General features: G+C 41.8%; 1 protein-coding gene across 2 annotated transcripts; it reads left to right on the top strand.

Annotated features, from left to right (window-relative positions):
- Positions 1-904: 904 nt before the first annotated feature.
- ZNF639 (zinc finger protein 639) lies at positions 905-12,695 on the top strand. 2 transcript variants are annotated; one of them, XM_023184802.3, is made up of 7 exons: positions 905-1,409; positions 2,976-3,037; positions 5,462-5,532; positions 6,182-6,250; positions 7,527-7,637; positions 10,971-11,105; positions 11,251-12,695. In XM_023184802.3, the coding sequence occupies exons 4-7, from the start codon at positions 6,193-6,195 to the stop codon at positions 12,402-12,404; spliced, it is 1,458 nt and encodes a 485-aa protein (XP_023040570.1). In that variant the 5' UTR covers positions 905-1,409; positions 2,976-3,037; positions 5,462-5,532; positions 6,182-6,192; the 3' UTR covers positions 12,405-12,695. The 2 variants fall into 2 exon arrangements, with proteins under 2 accessions (XP_023040570.1, XP_023040568.1); XM_023184800.3 differs by lacking the exon at positions 2,976-3,037.
- Positions 12,696-18,572: the final 5,877 nt, after the last annotated feature.

Below are 18,572 nucleotides of genomic sequence, written 5' to 3'. Positions count from 1 at the left end.
TGAGTACGCACATAAAAATTAGGAGGTCATAAAAACTGAGCCTCACAAACAAACAAGCAGTTTCTCTTTCAAATATAGCTTTATCTCCTGGGCGATGGTGAAGAGATCAAAGTCTGTGATTACTTTCCAGCGATTACTTTCCAGTTGATTAGCATGTGGTTATCAGAAAACGCAGTGGACATGAATAAAGAGACATCATTGCAGTCCTCACTATCCGCGTGACCTTGGGTACCTGATAATCCACGTGGCTCTCAGTCAACCTCTTAACCGTTTGAACCTCAGGGGCTTAGGCTACCAAAATGAATTAAGACCCAGTCTTTAGCTTCTCACACATTCACTTTTCTATTTTGTAAAATGTGACTAAAAACCTCAACTCATTATCAAAAGGATTGAATTAAACATATCACCACACTTGCACAGAGATCATTTATGGAACCATGTTCACAAATTTATTTATGCTCGCGTAATTTAATCATTTCCACAGCTGCTCAAAGCAAGTCAAAGTCGAGAAAGGACTTACATCGTCGAGTCCAGTCCCCCTTAACTCCTCATTCATTCCACTATTTCTCGAGCCAAGGAATCGGGTGAAACCCAACACCGACTCGCAGTCTTCAGGTTTCACCCTCTTGCCCTGAGGGCAGCATCCCAGCCCTGGGTGGTTCTCTGGTGTGGCCTCAGGAAACCGTGACGCGGTCCTCGGCCTTTTTGTCCCCAACAGGCTGCTGGCACACTTTGGGGTCTGAAATGTCATCTGCTTTGCCTAACCTGGGCAAGACCATTCGCGTCCTTTCCCTTGAGGAGCAGCGTGGGGAAAGTTGCCGCTGCGCGCCACGTTTCTCCCACTTCCCCAGGGCTCCAGGGGGCGCTGGAGGCGGGCGGGGGTTAATTCGCTGGCCGCCTGGCGTGGAGCAATCCTAGAGAGTGGGCTCACCCTCGGGGCTCGGGAGGGGCTCTTCCCCGCCCAGAAGGAGACTGCGGCGGCGCAAGGCATCCGGCAGGGGGCGCGGGCCGCTGGGCGTCCCCCCGGGCTGCGGGTCGGTGGTCCCTCCCAGGCCGCGTGTGCGGTGCGTTGGCTCAGCCCGCTCCCTGCCCCCACCTCACCTCGTCACCTCCCCGCCCTCTCGGCGGGCCCCTGAGGTGCGCGGCGCAGGCGCGGACCAAGGCGGCCAAGTCAGTGCGGCCGCGGAGCCTACGCCGGGGACCCGGCGCGCAGGGCGTGGGGCGCGCGGAGAGGGAGAAGGGTGGGCCCAACACAGCGTCCGGGAGCTCTAGGGCCGCAGCAGCGCTGCCCGCCACCGTGCGTCCGCGGGAAGGACCGCCCGGCCCCTCCGCCCGCGCTCCGGCACCTCGGCAGCCACCGCTTCTGAGCTGCGCGTGGGCCGGCCGGGCGGGCCCGAGGAGACTGACTGGTGAGTATGAGGGAGGAGCGGGTGGGCCGGGCGCTGGACTGCTCCAGGGGACGCGGGCGTGCGGGCGCATCTTCCAACGGGAGAGGCTGGAGCTCCCTTTACACGGAAACTCTGCCTTCGTTATATGGCGGGATGGCGTTCCCCTCCCCCATCCCGGTGGCAGTTCCACCCCCTGCCAGGACGGCTTGGCCGGGCTCGCCTCGGCCCCCTACTGCCGTTGTCTTCACGGAACTTTTGGGGTCGGGGCTTGGGAGTCTCCTCGGCGCCGACTTCTGGGCCCGGGCGAGGCTGGTGCGTGGCGCCGGGGTGGAGGCAGCTAAGTCCCTGGGACTCCTGCCGTGCGCCTCCGACTGGCATTTGTCTGGCTGCGTCCGGGCTCGGTACGCCCCTCGGTCCTCGGTGGCGCTGCGGCCCTGCCCGGCGGCTTCGTGACCTCCGGCAGCGAATCCCCGGGCTTGCGCAAAGAGTTGCAGCCGCCGAGAGCAGGCGTCTGATGCTGGCGCCCAAAGCCTCCAGCCGAGAGTCCCTCCACTCGTTACAGTGCTTAGAAACCCTTTTTTGGTTTTAGGTGCTGCCTAGGGAAACGAGTAATTTGAAGCAGTTTATACTTTTTTTTTTCCCCCCCAAAGAGAAAGATTTATGCCGGACTGAAAAATAGCGAATCAAGTATGTAGTGACCGTTGTGGTATTGCAGTAAGGACTGCCTCCACGTTGGACATGTAGTGGATTCTGCTTCAGGCTTTCCTGCAACATGTTTTGTTTCCATTCTTTACAATTTAAAGCGTATACTTATTTTAATGAGAACGAAAAAGAAAGTTTAACTCTTCTTAAACTCGTTAAAAATGGAGTTATTTACTGTAAAGACGTCTTATACCAATTAGGAAGAAAGACTACACATTGCATGAAAAGCCTTTTAAAATGTTTATCTATTTGATAATTGCTGACTACCTGTTGTATGTATTGTATTTTGTGCATAGACATTCTTGTTGGTTGAAAAAAATGACAGGTGGAAAGATGTTGGTTTCTAGGTGATACAAAGTTTTTAAAACATTTTTCTGATTTTCCTGCAGTGACACGTGTTACATATGTCGTTTGTATTTCGGGAGTGGGGGGGAACTGTGTGGTAAGTTGCTTGTGATTCAGAATCTTCCTGCTAAGAAGACTAGTGAGCAAATGTTTCTGACGTCCTTGAGTAAAAAGCTAAGTTTTTTCAAGGCTGTTATGCACACAAAAGGCACATAAAAATGTTTGCCAAAATGAAGGATGGTTAGCATTTTTGGTCTTGAATAGGCATCTCACCATCGTGCTGAAAGGAAGTCCGATGGACATTTGGATATTGTTTGGCCCTAAGTAGGAGTCAAACCCTTCCTGATCCATGTGCCTACTCCTCTCACCTAACACCCTGAATCCAGGCCAGCTTGCAACGTTAATTTTAATACCACGCTTGGTTTTCTTTTCTTACTTTTATTCTTCAAGTTCTAAAGAACTTGAGATACATTCTGAAATAACAAGAGACTACTTAACATGTTTGTCTGACAGTTTTCATGTTCTCCCTGATACTTTTAGAGTATTTAGAACGTGAAGTGTGAAGCTTTGGGCTCTATGAATCCTGGAAGTGTACAAAAGAGGTATTAATAAGTCTTGAAATTTTAGTTTATTACATAAAGATAGTAATAGCTCTTTTTTTAATTTTTGAATGCAGTGAATTGAGATGGTTACTCAAGGAACAATTGTTTACATTGCTAGGTGAGGCATTTTGGTTTTTGTTTGTTTGGTTTTTTTTTTGAGACGGAGTTTCGCTCTTGTTGCCCAGGCTGGAGGACAATGATGTGATCTAGGCTCACCACAACCTCCGCCTTCCGGGTTCAAGCGATTCTCATGCCTCGGTCTCCCAAGTAGCTGGGATTACAGGCATGTGCCACCATGCCCGGCTAATTTTGTATTTTCAGTCGAGAGGGTGTTTCTCCATGTTGGTCAGGCTAGTCTTGAACTCCTGACCTCAGGTGATCTGCCTGCCTCGGCCTCCCAAAGTGCTGGGATTACAGGTGTGAGCCACCGTGCCCGGCGAGGTGAAGCATTTTAAATATTGGTATCATTTCTGTACGTTTCATGGTTATCGGTTTCTTTAGGCTATTCCCTTTCCCTTCTCCCACCTAGTAGTTAAGAACTGGAAGCAAAGATGTACATGCATTTCATCTCTGGTTCCCCCACTTATTAGTTGACTTAACTTTCACTAAGGCTGTTTCCATATCAGTAAAAATGTAAATGGGTTTGTTAGTAACACCTCCATGTACCTCACAGGACCATTTTGAAGATGAGGTAGAATAAGGGTTAGGAAAATGCTTAATAAACTGAAAAAGCACTATCTCATTCCCTGCTGTATTGTATCAGTTTAGTGCTGCTATACCCAGAACTTAGCGAAGCAGCAAAAATAGTATGTGCACCTCAACTAGAACACTTGTCATGTGTATCACCTTGATGTTAAGAGCATTATAGGCGGCGCAGTGGCTCATTCCTGTAATCCCAGCACTTTGGGAGGCCGAGGTGGTCAGATCACTTGAGGTCAGGAGTTCAAGACCAGCCTGGCTAACATGGTGAACCCCTGTCTCCACTAAAAATACAAAAATTAGCTGGGTGTGCTGGCGGGCACCTGTAATCCCAGCCACTCAGGAGGCCGAAGCAGGAGAATCGCTTGAGCTGGGGAGGCAGAGGTTGCAGTGAGCCAAGATCTCATCACTGCACTCCAGCCTGGGTGACAGAGCAAGACTCTGTTTCAAATAAATAAATAGATTGATAAATAAAATTGAGTAAACCTTTATTCAAATCCCAACCCCAGCATTTACTGAGTATCTAGCTTTGACTTTGCTGTGCCTCAGTTTCCTCATCAATAGCAGGAAGTAAATGATTTTGAGAGGGTGATGTGAAATGTGCATCTCATACGATTACATAGGATTAAATGAGATAAAGTATGTTCACAGCCTGATACATAATTGGTGGTCAGTAAATTATTATCACTTTTACTTTAATTTCTTTTTTTGTTTTGGTTTGGTTTTTTGTTTCTGAGAGGGAGTCTTGCTCTGTTACCCAGGCTGGAGTGCAGTGGCGTGATGTCAGCTCACTGCAGCCCTCCACCTCCCAGGTTCAAGCGATTCTCCTGCCTTAGCCTCTTGAGTAACTAGGATTGCAGGTGTGCACCATCACACCCCGCTGATTTTTGTATTTTTAGCAGAGACAGGATTTCACCATGTTGGCCAGGTTGGTCTTGATCTCTTGACCTGGGGTGATCCATGCACCTCGGCCTCCCAAAGTGCTGGAATTATATGCGTGAGCCACTGTGCCTAGCCACTTTTATTTCTTAAATAAATAATCTGTAAGGACTGTAACAGTTTAAAGTTTATAATTTGGGCCAGGCAAGGTGACTCACACCTGTAATCCCAGCACTTTGGGAGGCCAAGGTGGGCGGATCACCTGAGGTCAGGAGTTTGAGACCAGCCTGGCCAACATGATGAAACCCTGTCTCTGCTAAAAATACGAAAATTAGCCCCGTGTGGTGCCACGCGCCTGTAATCCCAGCTACTTGGGAGACTGAGGCAGGAGAATCGCTTGAACCCAGGAGGCTGAGGTTGCAGTGAGCTGAGCTCGAACCATTGCACTCCAGCCTGGGTGACAAGAGCAAAACTCCATCTCAAAAACAAAAAAAGTTTATAATTTGATTTGCTTTCATTATGCTTGCTTTCCTTATGGATGAATAAATTAATTCAGATTCATATTTTTGGGTATCAAAAGATTTAAGTATAGGTCAGTCATGAGACTGTCTCAAAAAAAAAACTGTAGAATGTGAATCATTTCAAAGAAATGTGGAAATTTACATATAATCACATTTATCAATATATACAGTTTTTAGTATGTAGTACATTCTTTTCAAAATAATATATCTTAATTAGTTCTGTATAACTTTCCAGTTGATTAAAGATCTGGTGCCATTGTGTTATTCAGTACCAGAAATGACCTATATTTTTTGCTTACTAACTTCTTTCATGTTTTACTTACAGGCATTTTTTACCATCTACAGAAACTTATTGTAATTCATTTTTCCTCACTCCAGTAGTAAGAATTATACCAAGTAAGTAGACTGTATTGAAACTAATTAATTTTATAAGTTAATGAGAATTTAATTGGACAATGGTTGCTGCACCTGTTGTGTTCTCAGTGGAATGTTGAATGTGACCTCATAAATAGGAAAATGATTTTTTTCTTGAAAATTATTTATATTCTGATCTATATGATGAGTACTTTTTTCTGGAAGCCAGGAGGCCGGTACATATTTGTGATGATATTTTTTTTTTTAAAGGAAATGTCTCCACTTTTAGCTTGAAAACTACATGAAAATATTTCCAATGGTAGGAATTGTGCCTATAAAACTCCTAATGTGGTGTCATAGGCACAATGTTTCTTTTTTTATATATACACAAAATGACTTAAGCATTTGATTTATTGTAATTATCCAGTTCTCACAATTTATATCAACATTTGAAAAAGAATTTTTTAACCTCCGTAAGAAAGAAAACAGAAATCAGTTTCTGCCTTGAAACCTGATTGGAAAGCAATCTGAAATACAAACAGAGGCATCGTTTAACATTTTTGTTATACCATAGATTTTCAAGTGGCTCACATATTTGTTATTGCCAGTAAATTCTTCAGTTAGAATTTTTATAATGGCATTAACAGTTGTTATTTGTGACATATTTGTTAATTTTTTTTTCATTTTTTAGATTGAAAAGATATGAATGAGTATCCTAAAAAAAGAAAAAGGAAGACTCTACACCCTTCTCGTTATTCAGGTCAGCATGTAATTAATTTATTTTGAAGTTGGGTATGGATAAATTCCCACAAAATTATATTCTCATCTGTTTTCTCCTGAGTGATCAGATAAGACTTAAGTATCTGGGTCAATTTTTAGGTAAAAGAACGGTTTAAATACATTCTCTGAATATATATTCCTTATTGTCTGCCATGTGCTAGGCACACATAAGAACTTTACAGACATTATTTTATTCCTCACAACTCTATGGGTTATAAATATTTAAAATTAGATAGCCAAGGTTATTTACTTATATAGCATAATTGGGATTTGCATGTCTGATTCCTAAGCTGTGCTTAAGACACAGTAATGACAACCTTAGTAGAAAATATTTTACATTATTGGGGAAAAAAGACTTTATCCTCTCTATTACTTTTGGAAATGTAAACTTTCATTCATTCTGAATGTGTAATTTTATTTATTTAATTTTTTAAGACATTGTCTCACTCTATAGCCCAGGCTGGAGTGCAGTGGCATGATGTCAGCTCACTGCAACCTCTGCCTCCTGGGTTGAAGTGATTCTCCTGCCTCAGCCTCCCAAGTAGCTGGGATTACAGGCGTGTACCACCACACCCAGCTAATTTTTTGTATTTTTAAAGTAGAGATGGAGTTTCACCATGCTGGCCAGGCTGGATGACTGTGTAATTTTAGATCCTTTGATTGAGGTTGGCTCTGCTGTGTTGGCAGTATAAGAAAAGGGGTCTTTTGGCCGTCTCTCATACACCTTGCATACATTTACTTGGGACCATCTCAGTCTTACCTATTAGTCTACCCAGCCTACACATTCTTCATTTCTGAAGAAATTAATCCTAGTATACTGCTTACTGACCCTTCCTATACAAGACTTGAAATGACTATATTCAGAAACCCTAAGTGGTCTTCAGCATTTCCCCTATGTAATAACCTTTCTCTGCATGACATGGCACACCTTCCTGGTGTTTATTTCACTGTTTTGTGCAGTTAATACAGTGTTTATCATATATTTTTATTTTGTATGATTCTGAGTATAAAACAAATGTATCCTTGTGTATTTCAAAGTTGTTACGTTTTAAAGTATGTAATTTGTGGTTCTTTCAAAGTCCAATGTCAGTATCAGATCTGAAATATAAAAGCTTTAAAAGTTGAAAATATATAGTATTTTCATTACAGATACTGTAACATTAAGAACATCTGTGTATGTTAGATAACGGGAAGTTTCTCATTAAATGTGTATGTTTACTGTGCTTGAAATATTTTTCATTTTGTTTTATGTTCAGATTCCTCTGGAATAAGCAGAATTGCAGATGGATTCAATGGAATTTTCTCTGATCATTGTTACAGTGTCTGTTCTATGAGACAGCCAGATTTAAAATATTTTGACAACAAAGGTATATCTAATATTTTTGAAAATATGTTTCTTTAAACTGCTTTTACATTTTATATTCCTTACTTGAAAATGTGGATAAAATGTGGATTGATGATTTCAAAACAGACAAGTCTTTGCAATTTGTTACAATGTAAGAAAGCAAAGTTGTATTTTTTTAAGAAAGCAAGTAATTTTAATTCTTCTTTTTTTTTTTTTTTTTTTGAGATGGATTTTTCGTTCAGGCTGGAGGGCAGCAGCGTGATCTCGGCTCACTGCAACCTCTGCCTCCCGGGTTCAAGCAATTCTCCTGCCTCAGCCTCCTCAGTAGCTGGGGTTACAGGAGTGCGCCACCACGCTCAGCTAATTTTTGTATTTTTAGTAGAGACGGTTTCACCATGTTGGTCAGGCTGGTCTCAAATTCCTGACCTCATGAACTGCCAGCCTTGGACTCCCAAAGTGCTGGGATTACAGGCATGAGCCACCGTGCCCGGCTATAATTTTAACTTTTAACATATATAACATTATATATCAGAAGTTATATAAATAAAAAAGTGTACTCTCGTAAGTTCATTTTTTTGAAGGGAGTGGGGTTGCGGGGAGACAGTCTTCATTCTGTCACCCATGCAGACGTGTCTCACTCCATGGATTATGGCTCACTGCATTCTTGACCTCTTGAACTAAAGCATTCCTCCCACTCAGCCTTTTGAGTAGCTGGGACTACAGGCATGCCCAATGATGCCTGGCTAATTTTTAAAATTTTTTTGTAAAGACGGGGTCTTGCTGTGTTGCTCAGGCTGGTCTTGAACTCCTGGTCTCAAGCAATCCTCCCATGTCGGCCTCACAGAGTGCTGAGCCACGGCTCTCAGTCCTAAATCCACTTTAGTTGGTTAGGAATTGGTGGCAAAGCAGGAGTGACTCAGAGTTGGGAGTATTTATCTTGAAAGGTTAAGAATAGTGTTAGACACAGTTCTACTCAGCTATATCACATAGTGTGGAAGAAAAGAACAGAGGGTGATTTGGTATTTTTCAATCTTGGATCTTCTGTTGGCTCTGTTCTAGAGCATTAGTGAACGATAACAATTTATAACTTGCACTTAAACTTCTTCTGCAACCAGATTGTCCCAGTTCCCTTGAGTTCCGTTACAGGAACAGAAATATAAATTACAAAAATCATGTAGAGTTGGAGACATCAGTATGAATTCATGTTTAGCTTACTATAGATTCAGTTGGCTACATACAGAATGCTTGTAGATATGTGTGTGTGTATATATACGTATGGTACTGTACACACACACACTTTTTGCTCTGTTAGCTGAGAGGGTCTAGAAGAAATGACATCCAGAAGCAGTGAGCATGAGCACATTGAGTGCCCAGGTCTTGGTTTCTAATGCCATTCTTTAGTGAAAAGAACTAGGCCTCCTTGGAAAAAATGGCTGATTCTAGGTCTGGGGCAGGAAATACACAAGATGAACCTGGAGCATTTTGTAGTGCTGGAAAATAGGAAAAGTACTTAAAAAAACCCAAACACATGCACTTGACAGGGGCATGCTAAAGGAGCACAAGTCAACTTAAAGAGCTCCCAGTAGCCAAAACTGAAAACTATTTGAGGACAAAAAATTATAACCCAGAGTATAAAATATCCATGAATTCATGCTGTTATAAATTATTAAATAGAGGAGGAGGCAAATCTGTGCAGAAGAATTTCAAATTATTAGACTTCATCTTAACCAAAAGACCAAGAAACAATAAACTCCAGATTTTTTATGTAGCTACTCCTCCCTCTGGGAGATGGAATGTAAGTCTGTACTCCTTAACATGGACTGCACATAGTGACTTCTTACAAAGGGTAAAGTATGGAAAATAAAAGCACAACTTTAGGCCAGGCACGGTGGCTCACGCCTGTAATCCCAGCACTTTGGGAGGCTGAGGTGGGCAGATCACCTGAGGTCAGGAGTTCGAGACCAGCCTCAACATGGAGAAACCCCCATCTCTACTAAAAATACAAAATTAGCTGGGTGTGGTGGTGCATGCATGTAATCCCAGCTGCTCGGGAGGCTGAGGCAGGAGAATTGCTTGAACCTGGGAGGCGGAGGTTGCAGTGACCTGAGATCACGCCATTGCACTCCAGCCTGGGCAACAAGAGCAAAACTCTGTCTCAAAAAAAAAAAAAAAAAAAAGGACAACTTTACAGTGTTGAAACCTGATAAATACTTAGGCAGGTGATCAAGATCAACATCAACAACCATAAATCATATTGATAGTATGTACCCTTAATAAGAAGTGATGAAAATGGCAATTTACCTCTGGTCTATCTCCCAGTAACCCGTAATTCCAGCCTAATCATTTAAAAAAAAAGAACGACAAATTCCATTAGCAAGGCATCCTACAGAATACCTGATTAGTACTCCTCAAGGAGTGAGAAACTGCCACAGCCAGCAATAGCCTAGAGAGACATGGCACCTTAATGGAATGTGGTATCCTGGAACAGAAAGGGGATATTAGGTTAAAAACTAAGGACATCTAGATGACTTTATTAATAAGATATCAGTATTGGTCATTAATTTTAACAAATGTGCCATACTAATGTTAGATGTTAGTAGTGGGGAAACTGGGATACATGGGACCTCTCCATACTATCCTCTCAGATTTTTCTGTGATTCTAAAACTATTCTAAAAAATAAAGTCTATTTTAAGAAAACATGATGGATGGGCTGGGTGTGGTGGCTCATGCCTATAATCCCAGGTCTTTGGGAGGCCAAGGTGAGAGGATCACTTGAGGCCAGGAGTTCAAGACCAGGCTGGACAACATAGCAAGACTCCATCTCAAAAAACAAGAATTACCCAGGCTTGGTGGTACATGCCCATAGTCCTAGCTACTCAGGAGGCTGAGGCTGAAGGATCACTTGAGCCCAGGAGTTTGAGGCTTCAGTGAGTGAGCCACAATCATGCCACTGTACTCCAGCCTTGGCAGACAGAGCAAAACTTGCTCCCTCGCAAAATGTTGAAGCCCAATTTTCACTATTAACCTGTATTTCAGTTTCCCCGTGCTACCTTTGAAACACTGGGGCTGACCTGCGGATATAAAGACTTATTCAAACTCAGTAATTTAAATTTAAAATCCTAAGAAACTTCAAAAAGTGTAATCTAGTTCAAATGGGGCATTATTTCTAAAGCATTTGCTTGTTTGAGCAGATTTTCTGTGTCTGAGGTATATAGATCATTTTCTTTTTGTGACTAAATCCAAGTCTTAGTTCCTGTAAGAATTCAAAATCGTATTTAAAAATTGATGCTTCATTCTATAATGAATACTTTGATTATATAAATAATAAGTATTCTTCCAAATTCCTTTTTACAGATGATGATTCTGATACCGAGACATCAAATGACTTGCCAAAATTTGCAGATGGAATCAAGGCCAGAAACAGAAATCAGAACTACCTGGTTCCCAGTCCTGTACTTAGAATTCTAGACCACACTGCCTTTTCTACAGGTTGGGGGAACTAATTAATAGCATTGATACATTTTGTATAGGTGAATTTAAAAAAAAGTGCATGCAATAAATTTCTTTTTGCCCAGTTGTAGTTCACAGATCTTACTTAGTTATAGTCATATAATAGGTTTGTTTTATTCTTCAGAAAAATCTGCTGATATTGAAATTTGTGATGAAGAGTGTGACTCACCTGAATCAGTCAACCAGCAGACCCAAGAGGAGAGTCCTATAGAAGTTCACACTGCTGAAGATGTTCCAATTGCTGTAGAAGTGCATGCGATTTCTGAGGATTATGATATAGAGACAGAAAACAATTCCTCTGAGAGTCTCCAAGACCAAACTGATGAGGAACCACCAGCTAAACTTTGTAAAATTCTTGACAAGAGCCAAGCTTTGAATGTGACTGCCCAGCAGAAATGGCCTTTACTGAGAGCTAATAGCAGTGGCCTCTATAAATGTGAACTTTGTGAGTTTAACAGCAAATATTTTTCTGACTTAAAGCAGCATATGATCCTGAAGCATAAACGTACTGATTCAAATGTGTGTCGAGTATGCAAGGAAAGTTTCTCTACTAATATGCTTCTGATAGAACATGCCAAACTACATGAAGAGGATCCCTACATTTGTAAATACTGTGATTATAAGACAGTAATTTTTGAGAACCTCAGCCAGCACATTGCAGACACCCATTTTAGTGATCACCTCTATTGGTGTGAACAGTGTGATGTACAGTTCTCCTCAAGCAGTGAACTCTACCTACATTTCCAGGAGCACAGCTGTGATGAACAGTACTTGTGTCAGTTCTGTGAACATGAAACTAATGATCCAGAAGACTTGCATAGCCATGTGGTAAATGAGCATGCATGTAAATTAATAGAGTTAAGTGATAAGTATAACAATGGAGAACATGGACAGTATAGCCTCTTAAGCAAAATTACCTTTGACAAATGTAAAAATTTCTTTGTATGTCAAGTATGTGGTTTTCGGAGTAGACTTCATACAAATGTTAACAGGCATGTTGCTATTGAACATACTAAAATTTTTCCTCATGTTTGTGATGACTGTGGGAAAGGCTTTTCAAGTATGCTAGAATATTGCAAGCATTTAAATTCACATTTATCTGAAGGGATTTATTTATGTCAATATTGTGAATATTCAACAGGACAAATTGAAGATCTTAAAATTCATCTAGACTTCAAGCATTCAGCTGACTTACCTCATAAATGTAGTGACTGCTTGATGAGGTTTGGAAACGAAAGGGAATTAGTAAGTCACCTTCCAGTCCATGAGACAACGTGATTATTCTCTTTAACTTACAGAAAGTTTAAAATAATAAATTCAGCCTTATTTTGGAGATGATTAAATGGATGATTGTAAACACAACTTATGAAATTTGCCTTTAACAGGTAACTTTTGTAAATTATAAAATTTTATTGGCATTGCTCCATTTTCAGTATATAAATATATCTTTAATGTGGTATTTTCAATTGCGTGATAGTTTGTAGTTTTAACCACTCTTGGTGACTGTCATCCTATTTCTTGCATGTGCTCGATTTCATGAATTGAAAAGAAACAAATGTATTGAAATGAGCTGCAGTTTTCCTTCCTTAACCATGGGTGCTAGTAACTTTTTCTTTTTAAAACTCAAGACAATATTAGTTTTTTTGTGTATGAAGTCATGAAATTATTACACGACTAGAACTAAAATGCAATATACAATTAAGTCCACGGATACTCTCATTAATAAGAAATAACACTAGGAAGCCACTATTATCACAGGAAGAAAAGATTTGGTTTTCATAGCAGTCTGTTTTTTAAAAAAAAATTTTTTTGAGCCCCTGTCTATTGTTGAATATTTTAAGATGGGATGAGGGAGGAACTAATAAGGGCTTACGCAATAATAACTATCATAACTCATTCATAACTTGATGTTTCATTTTCTGTTGAGGAACCATAAATTCATGCACAGACTTAATATTTTTTTCCTTAGAGGCGGTCTCGTTCTGTTGTCTAGGATGGAGTGCAGTGGTTGATCACAGCTCCCAGGCAGTAGTCTCCCAGGCTCAAGCAATCCTCCCACTTCAGCCTCCTGCATAGCTAAGACTACAGGCATGTGGCACCATGCCCACTATTTTTAAATTTCTTGTAGAGATGAGATCTCGCTATGTTGCCCAGGCCAGTCTCAAGCTCCTGGACTCAAGCAATCCTCCCCCCTTGGCCTTCCAAATCACTGGGATTATAGGCATGAGCCATTATGCGTGACTCTTGCCCAAATCTCTGACGTCAAATTGTTTATTGACAGAAAACCCACTGAAGTATTTAAAGTTAGGAAGATCTGAGAGATACGGGTTGCTGGCATGAAAATGTATAGCTTAACAATATTTGTTTGTCAATAAAATGATAAATTAACATCGATATTAGTTCCCATGGCTGCCATAACAAATTACTACGAACTGAGTTGCCTAGCAGAGATTTATGGTCTCTCCGTTGTGGAGACCAGACTTTCAAAATGGAGTTACTGGCAGAGTTGGTTCCTTCTGAGGGTTGTAGGGGAAGGATCTGTTTCAGGTCTGTCCTTGGCTTGTAGATGGATAGCCTCATGTTAACATGGTGTTCTCCCTGTGTGCGAGTCTGTCCCCAAATATCCCCCCCTTTTTTTTCTTTTTTAATTTTTTGAGATGGAATTTCACTCTTGTCACCCAGGCTGGAGTACAGTGGCGCAATCCCAGCTCATTGTAACCTCCGCCTCCCGAGTTCAAGTGATTCTTCTGCCTCAGCTTCCCAAGTAACTGGGATTACAGGCGCCAGCCACCATGCCGGGCTAATTTTGCATTTTTAATAGAGACGGGGTTTCACTGCGTTGGCCAGGCTGGTTTCAAATTCCTGACCTCAGGTGATCCACTGGCCTCAGCCTCCCAAAGTGCTGGGATTACAGGCATGAGCCACTATGCTGGGCCAAATTTCCTCTTTTTATAAGGACTCCAGTCATATTGGATTAGGGCCCCTCCTAATGGCCTTTTAACTTGAAGAACTGATCTTCAAATAACGTCATATTCTAAGGTGCTGAGGTTTAAGACTTCAACATATGAATTTGGGAGGGAACATAATTCAGTAGCAGTCTGAAACAGCAGTACAAAGAAGACAGAATTATGTGTATCATTGCTCTCAAATTTAACAAGCACTGCTAACAATATTATTTTTTAGGTTTATTGATATAAGTGGAAGATCAATTTGTGACCAATGATTTTCTCACTTCAAGAATTTAGTCTGTTTTGACAATGGTGGCTGCAAGTATTCTTAGAAGGTATTATTTTTATCCCGACTATTTTGTTGTATGTGCATACCTGTTCCTAGCAACTCACATTCCATCTAATTATAACATTCCTGTTAGGGCTGATGCAAATGTTTCTCATAAGACTTAAAAGTGTAACAGTTTAAATTGTAACATAACCTTAGAAAGCATCTGGTCTAAAGCCTCTAGTTTTCTAAGTTTCTTGCAGAAATAGAAATGTAGGTCGCTATGAGGCCAATTACATATAACCAGTTATGGCATATGGGAGTGGGATCCAGGTTATCTGGTTTACAGTCTAGTGATGGTTCCATTACACCATGCTACATAAACCTAACCTTTGTCCCTCGGATGTTTTTTGTGACTACTTCACCTAACAATTAACCTACTTCTTGATAATTTTGTTTTTATGCTTTTTATACATCTAGCTCCAGGAATTAGATTTTCAGAAAAACACCTTAAGTAATGTATTGGTTTGTTTGTTTTTTTAAAATCTATTTGCTGCTTTACATTTTGATCAAGTGTTAGTAATTGAAAAGAATGCGGGCCGGGCACGGTGGCTTACGCCTGTAATCCCAGCACTTTAGATCACAAGGTCAGGAGATCCAGACCACCCTGGCTAACACAGTGAAACCCCATCTCTACTAAAAATACAAAAAAAATTAGCCAGGCGTGGTGGCGGGTGCCTGTAGTCCCAGCTGCTTGGGAGGCTGAGGCAGGAGAATGGCGTGAACCTGGGAGGCAGAGCTTGCAGTGAACCAAGATCGTGCCACTGTACTCCAGCCTGGAATACAGAGCGAGACTCCATCTCAAAAAAGAAAAGATTGCAATGCAGCTACTCAAAGAGACATAAATTCAAGTCGCAGAACCATAAAATTTTGTACTTTATTTATTTATTTTTTTAAGACAGAGTCTTGCTCTGTCGCCCAGGCTGGAGTGCAGTGGCGTGATCTTGGCTCATGGCAACCTCCACCTCCCAGGTTCAAGCAGTTCTCCTGCCTTAGCCTCCCAAGTAGCTAGGATTACAGGTGTGTGCCACCACGCCCAGCTAATTTTTGTGTTTTTAGTAGAGATGGGATTTCACCATGTTGACCAGGCTGGTCTTGAACTCCTGACCTCTTGTGATCCGCCCACCTGGATCTCCTAAAATGCTAGGATTAGAGGCCCGAGCCACCGTGCCCAGCATAATTTTGTACTTTTTGATGAATCTGCAGCTTAAGGACCTATCCCAATGACAGTTTGTCCCACAAAACCTTTTTGCCGTGGCCGTTTTCAAATCAATGATTGACCATAAATTGCTTGAAGTAGTTGGTCTTTATTTATTTATTATTATTATTTTTTGAGACGGAGCCTCCCTCTGTCGCCCAGGCTAGAATGCAGTGACGTGATCTCGGCTCACTGCAACCTCCGCCTCCCGGGTTTAAGCAATTCTCCTGCCTCAGCCTCCCGAGTAGCTGGGATTACAGGCACCTACCACCACACCCAGCTAATTTGTGTAATTTTAGTAGGGATGGGGTTTCACCATCTTGGCCAGGCTGGTCTTGAACTCCTGACCTTGTGATCCACCCACCTCGGCCTCCCAAACTGCTGAGATTACAGGCGTGAGCCACCGTGCCCAGCCAGTCTTTTAACTTAATGAACTTCAGAAGAACAAACCTACCTAAAAAAATTAACACTCCTACTTTTGTTGTTGTTGTTTTTAACTTCAGAGACAGACATTTTCACTGTATTCTTGTGACTTGCACCACAATTCAAGTCTGAGATTACATGAACACTTCAGTAGAAGGTTCTGGGCAGCAGTGAACAGTAGTGACAGGTCATTATTGTTTTTCTTGCTGTTTTAAATCTTCATCTTACAATGAGTTACTTTGAAATTCCAAAACATTTCCCTGAAATTGAAAATGGTGGGTCACTAAAAAGCCTCTTCCTGCTTGTAAATTTGCCAGTTTTACCATTTTAAATCACCTTTCTTACGTTTCTCTGAATTGCATATTATTTGTCAATTTCATAGTTTCTCTAATCCATTGTTTGCTGAATTGTTGCAGGCTCTCTTTTTTTTTTTTTTAATAGACTAGCACTAATCCTAATTTTTTTTTTTTTTTTGAGATGGAGTCTCGCTCTGCCGCCCAGACTGGAGTGCAGTGGCCGGATCTTAGCTCACTGCAAGCTCCGCCTCCCGGGATTACGCCATTCTCCTGCTTCAGCCTCCTGAGTAGCTGGGACTACAGGCGCCCGCCACCTCGCCCGGCTAGTTTTTTTTTTTTTTTTTTTTTGTATTTTTAGTAGAGACAGGGTTTCACCGTGTTGGCCAGGATGGTCTCGATCTCCTGACCTCGTGATCCGCCCGTCTCGGCCTCCCAAAGTGCTGGGATTACAGGCTTGAGCCACCGCGCCCGGCCTAATCCTAATCCTTAAATCTGATTTACAAAGCATTGAATTACTTAATCCTGGCACTTTTCCACTTTTCTTGTACGTCTTACTACCTTTTACAAGAGACTTAGTATATTTTCCAAGCTGCTGTGTTAATTTTTTAATGGAATTTTAATGCCTAAAAAGACCATATGTTGGCTGGGTGCGATGGCTCACGCCTATAATCTCAGCACCTTGGGAGGTGGAGGTGGACGGATCACCTGAGGTCAGGAGTTCGAGACCAGCCTGGCCAACATGGTGAAACCCGTTCTCTACTAAAAAAAACGACAACAAAATTTAACTTGGTTTCCAGATGAGGAAACAGATTCTTAAAAGGACAAACATCTCTCCAAGGTCATGGGGTGAGCAAGAACTTGGAAACTCTGATTCCCAGTTTCTGACTCCCTGTTCAATTTCTATCAACTGGCCGAAAGGACTACAGGATAGACTTATACAGATCTAGTGGGTTGTTCGCCAGGCGTGGTGGTTAGCACCTGTAATGCCAGCTACTTGGGAGGCTGAGACAGGAGAATTGCTTGAACCCAGGAGGCAGAGTTTGCAGTGAGCCAAGATCGTGCCATTGCATGGGTGACAAGGGTGAAACTCTGTCTCAAAAGAAAAAAACAAAAACATATGTTATATAAATTTGAAAGAGCTAATAAAAATCAAATGGCCACAATCTTCTTGGGAAGTAGATTGGCTTACCAAAATATCAATATTCATTAAAAATTTAAGTGAGGTTGGATGCACACGGTGGCTCACGCCTGTAATCTCAGCACTTTAGAAGTCCAAGGTGGGTGGATCACGAGGTCAGGAGTTCAAGACCAGCCTGGCCAAGATGGTGAAACCCTGTCTCTACTAAAAATACAAAAATTAGCTGGGCATGGTGGTGGGCGCCTGTAATCCCAGCTACTCGGGAGGCTGAGGCAGAGAATTGCTTGAACCCTGAGGCAGAGGTTGAAGTGAGCCGAGATTGCACCACTGCACTCCAGCCTGGGTGACAGAGCGAGACTCCGTCTCTGAAAAAAAAAAAAGAATTTAAGTGAAAATAAATACTTAAGATCAACTGTTAAACCCAGTGGAGAAGCCAATTGTTTTAGTCAGGTATATCATACAATTAACAGTTTCATCCCAATAAATAAAACAAATTTTGGGGCGGGGCACGGTGGCTCAAGCCTGTAATCCCAGCACTTTGGGAGGCCGAGACAGGCAGATCACGAGGTCAGGAGATCGAGACCATCCTGGCCAAAACGGTGAAACCCCGTCTCTACTAAAAAATACAAAAAACTAGCCGGGCGAGGTGGCGGGCGCCTGTAGTCCCAGCTACTGGGGAGGCTGAGGCAGGAGAATGGCGTAAACCCGGGAGGCGGAGCTTGCAGTGAGCTGAGATCCGGCCACTGCACTCCAACCTGGGCGACAGAGCAAGACTCCGTCTCAAAAAAAAAATTAGGATTATAATATATATTCCCTTGCTTATAACTTTTAACCTCAGTACTGGTGACTAAAGATAGAGTGTCAGAAGAGAATTTTTATTATGGCACTGAGTTTATGGGATTACATATATTCCTTATGTTAATTTGGCTTTCCATAAATTAATCTTGTAAGACAACATTCACATCTAAGAAATGGTGTACATTCATGGTTTAAAACAAATTCGCAAAGCTAGAAGTTTTCACATAGTTTACCTGTTTATAACTTTATATAAAGTTATACATCCCATTTGTAAGTTTAAAAACTAAGATTTTAAGACTATTAGAGTTGTTAGGAAT

The sequence above is a fragment of the Piliocolobus tephrosceles genome, chromosome 2 (genome assembly GCF_002776525.5).
Source record: "Piliocolobus tephrosceles isolate RC106 chromosome 2, ASM277652v3, whole genome shotgun sequence".
Taxonomy (NCBI): Eukaryota; Metazoa; Chordata; class Mammalia; order Primates; family Cercopithecidae; genus Piliocolobus; species Piliocolobus tephrosceles.
Note: the sequence above shows the minus strand (reverse complement) of the source record. Positions and strands in the feature narration are given on the sequence as shown.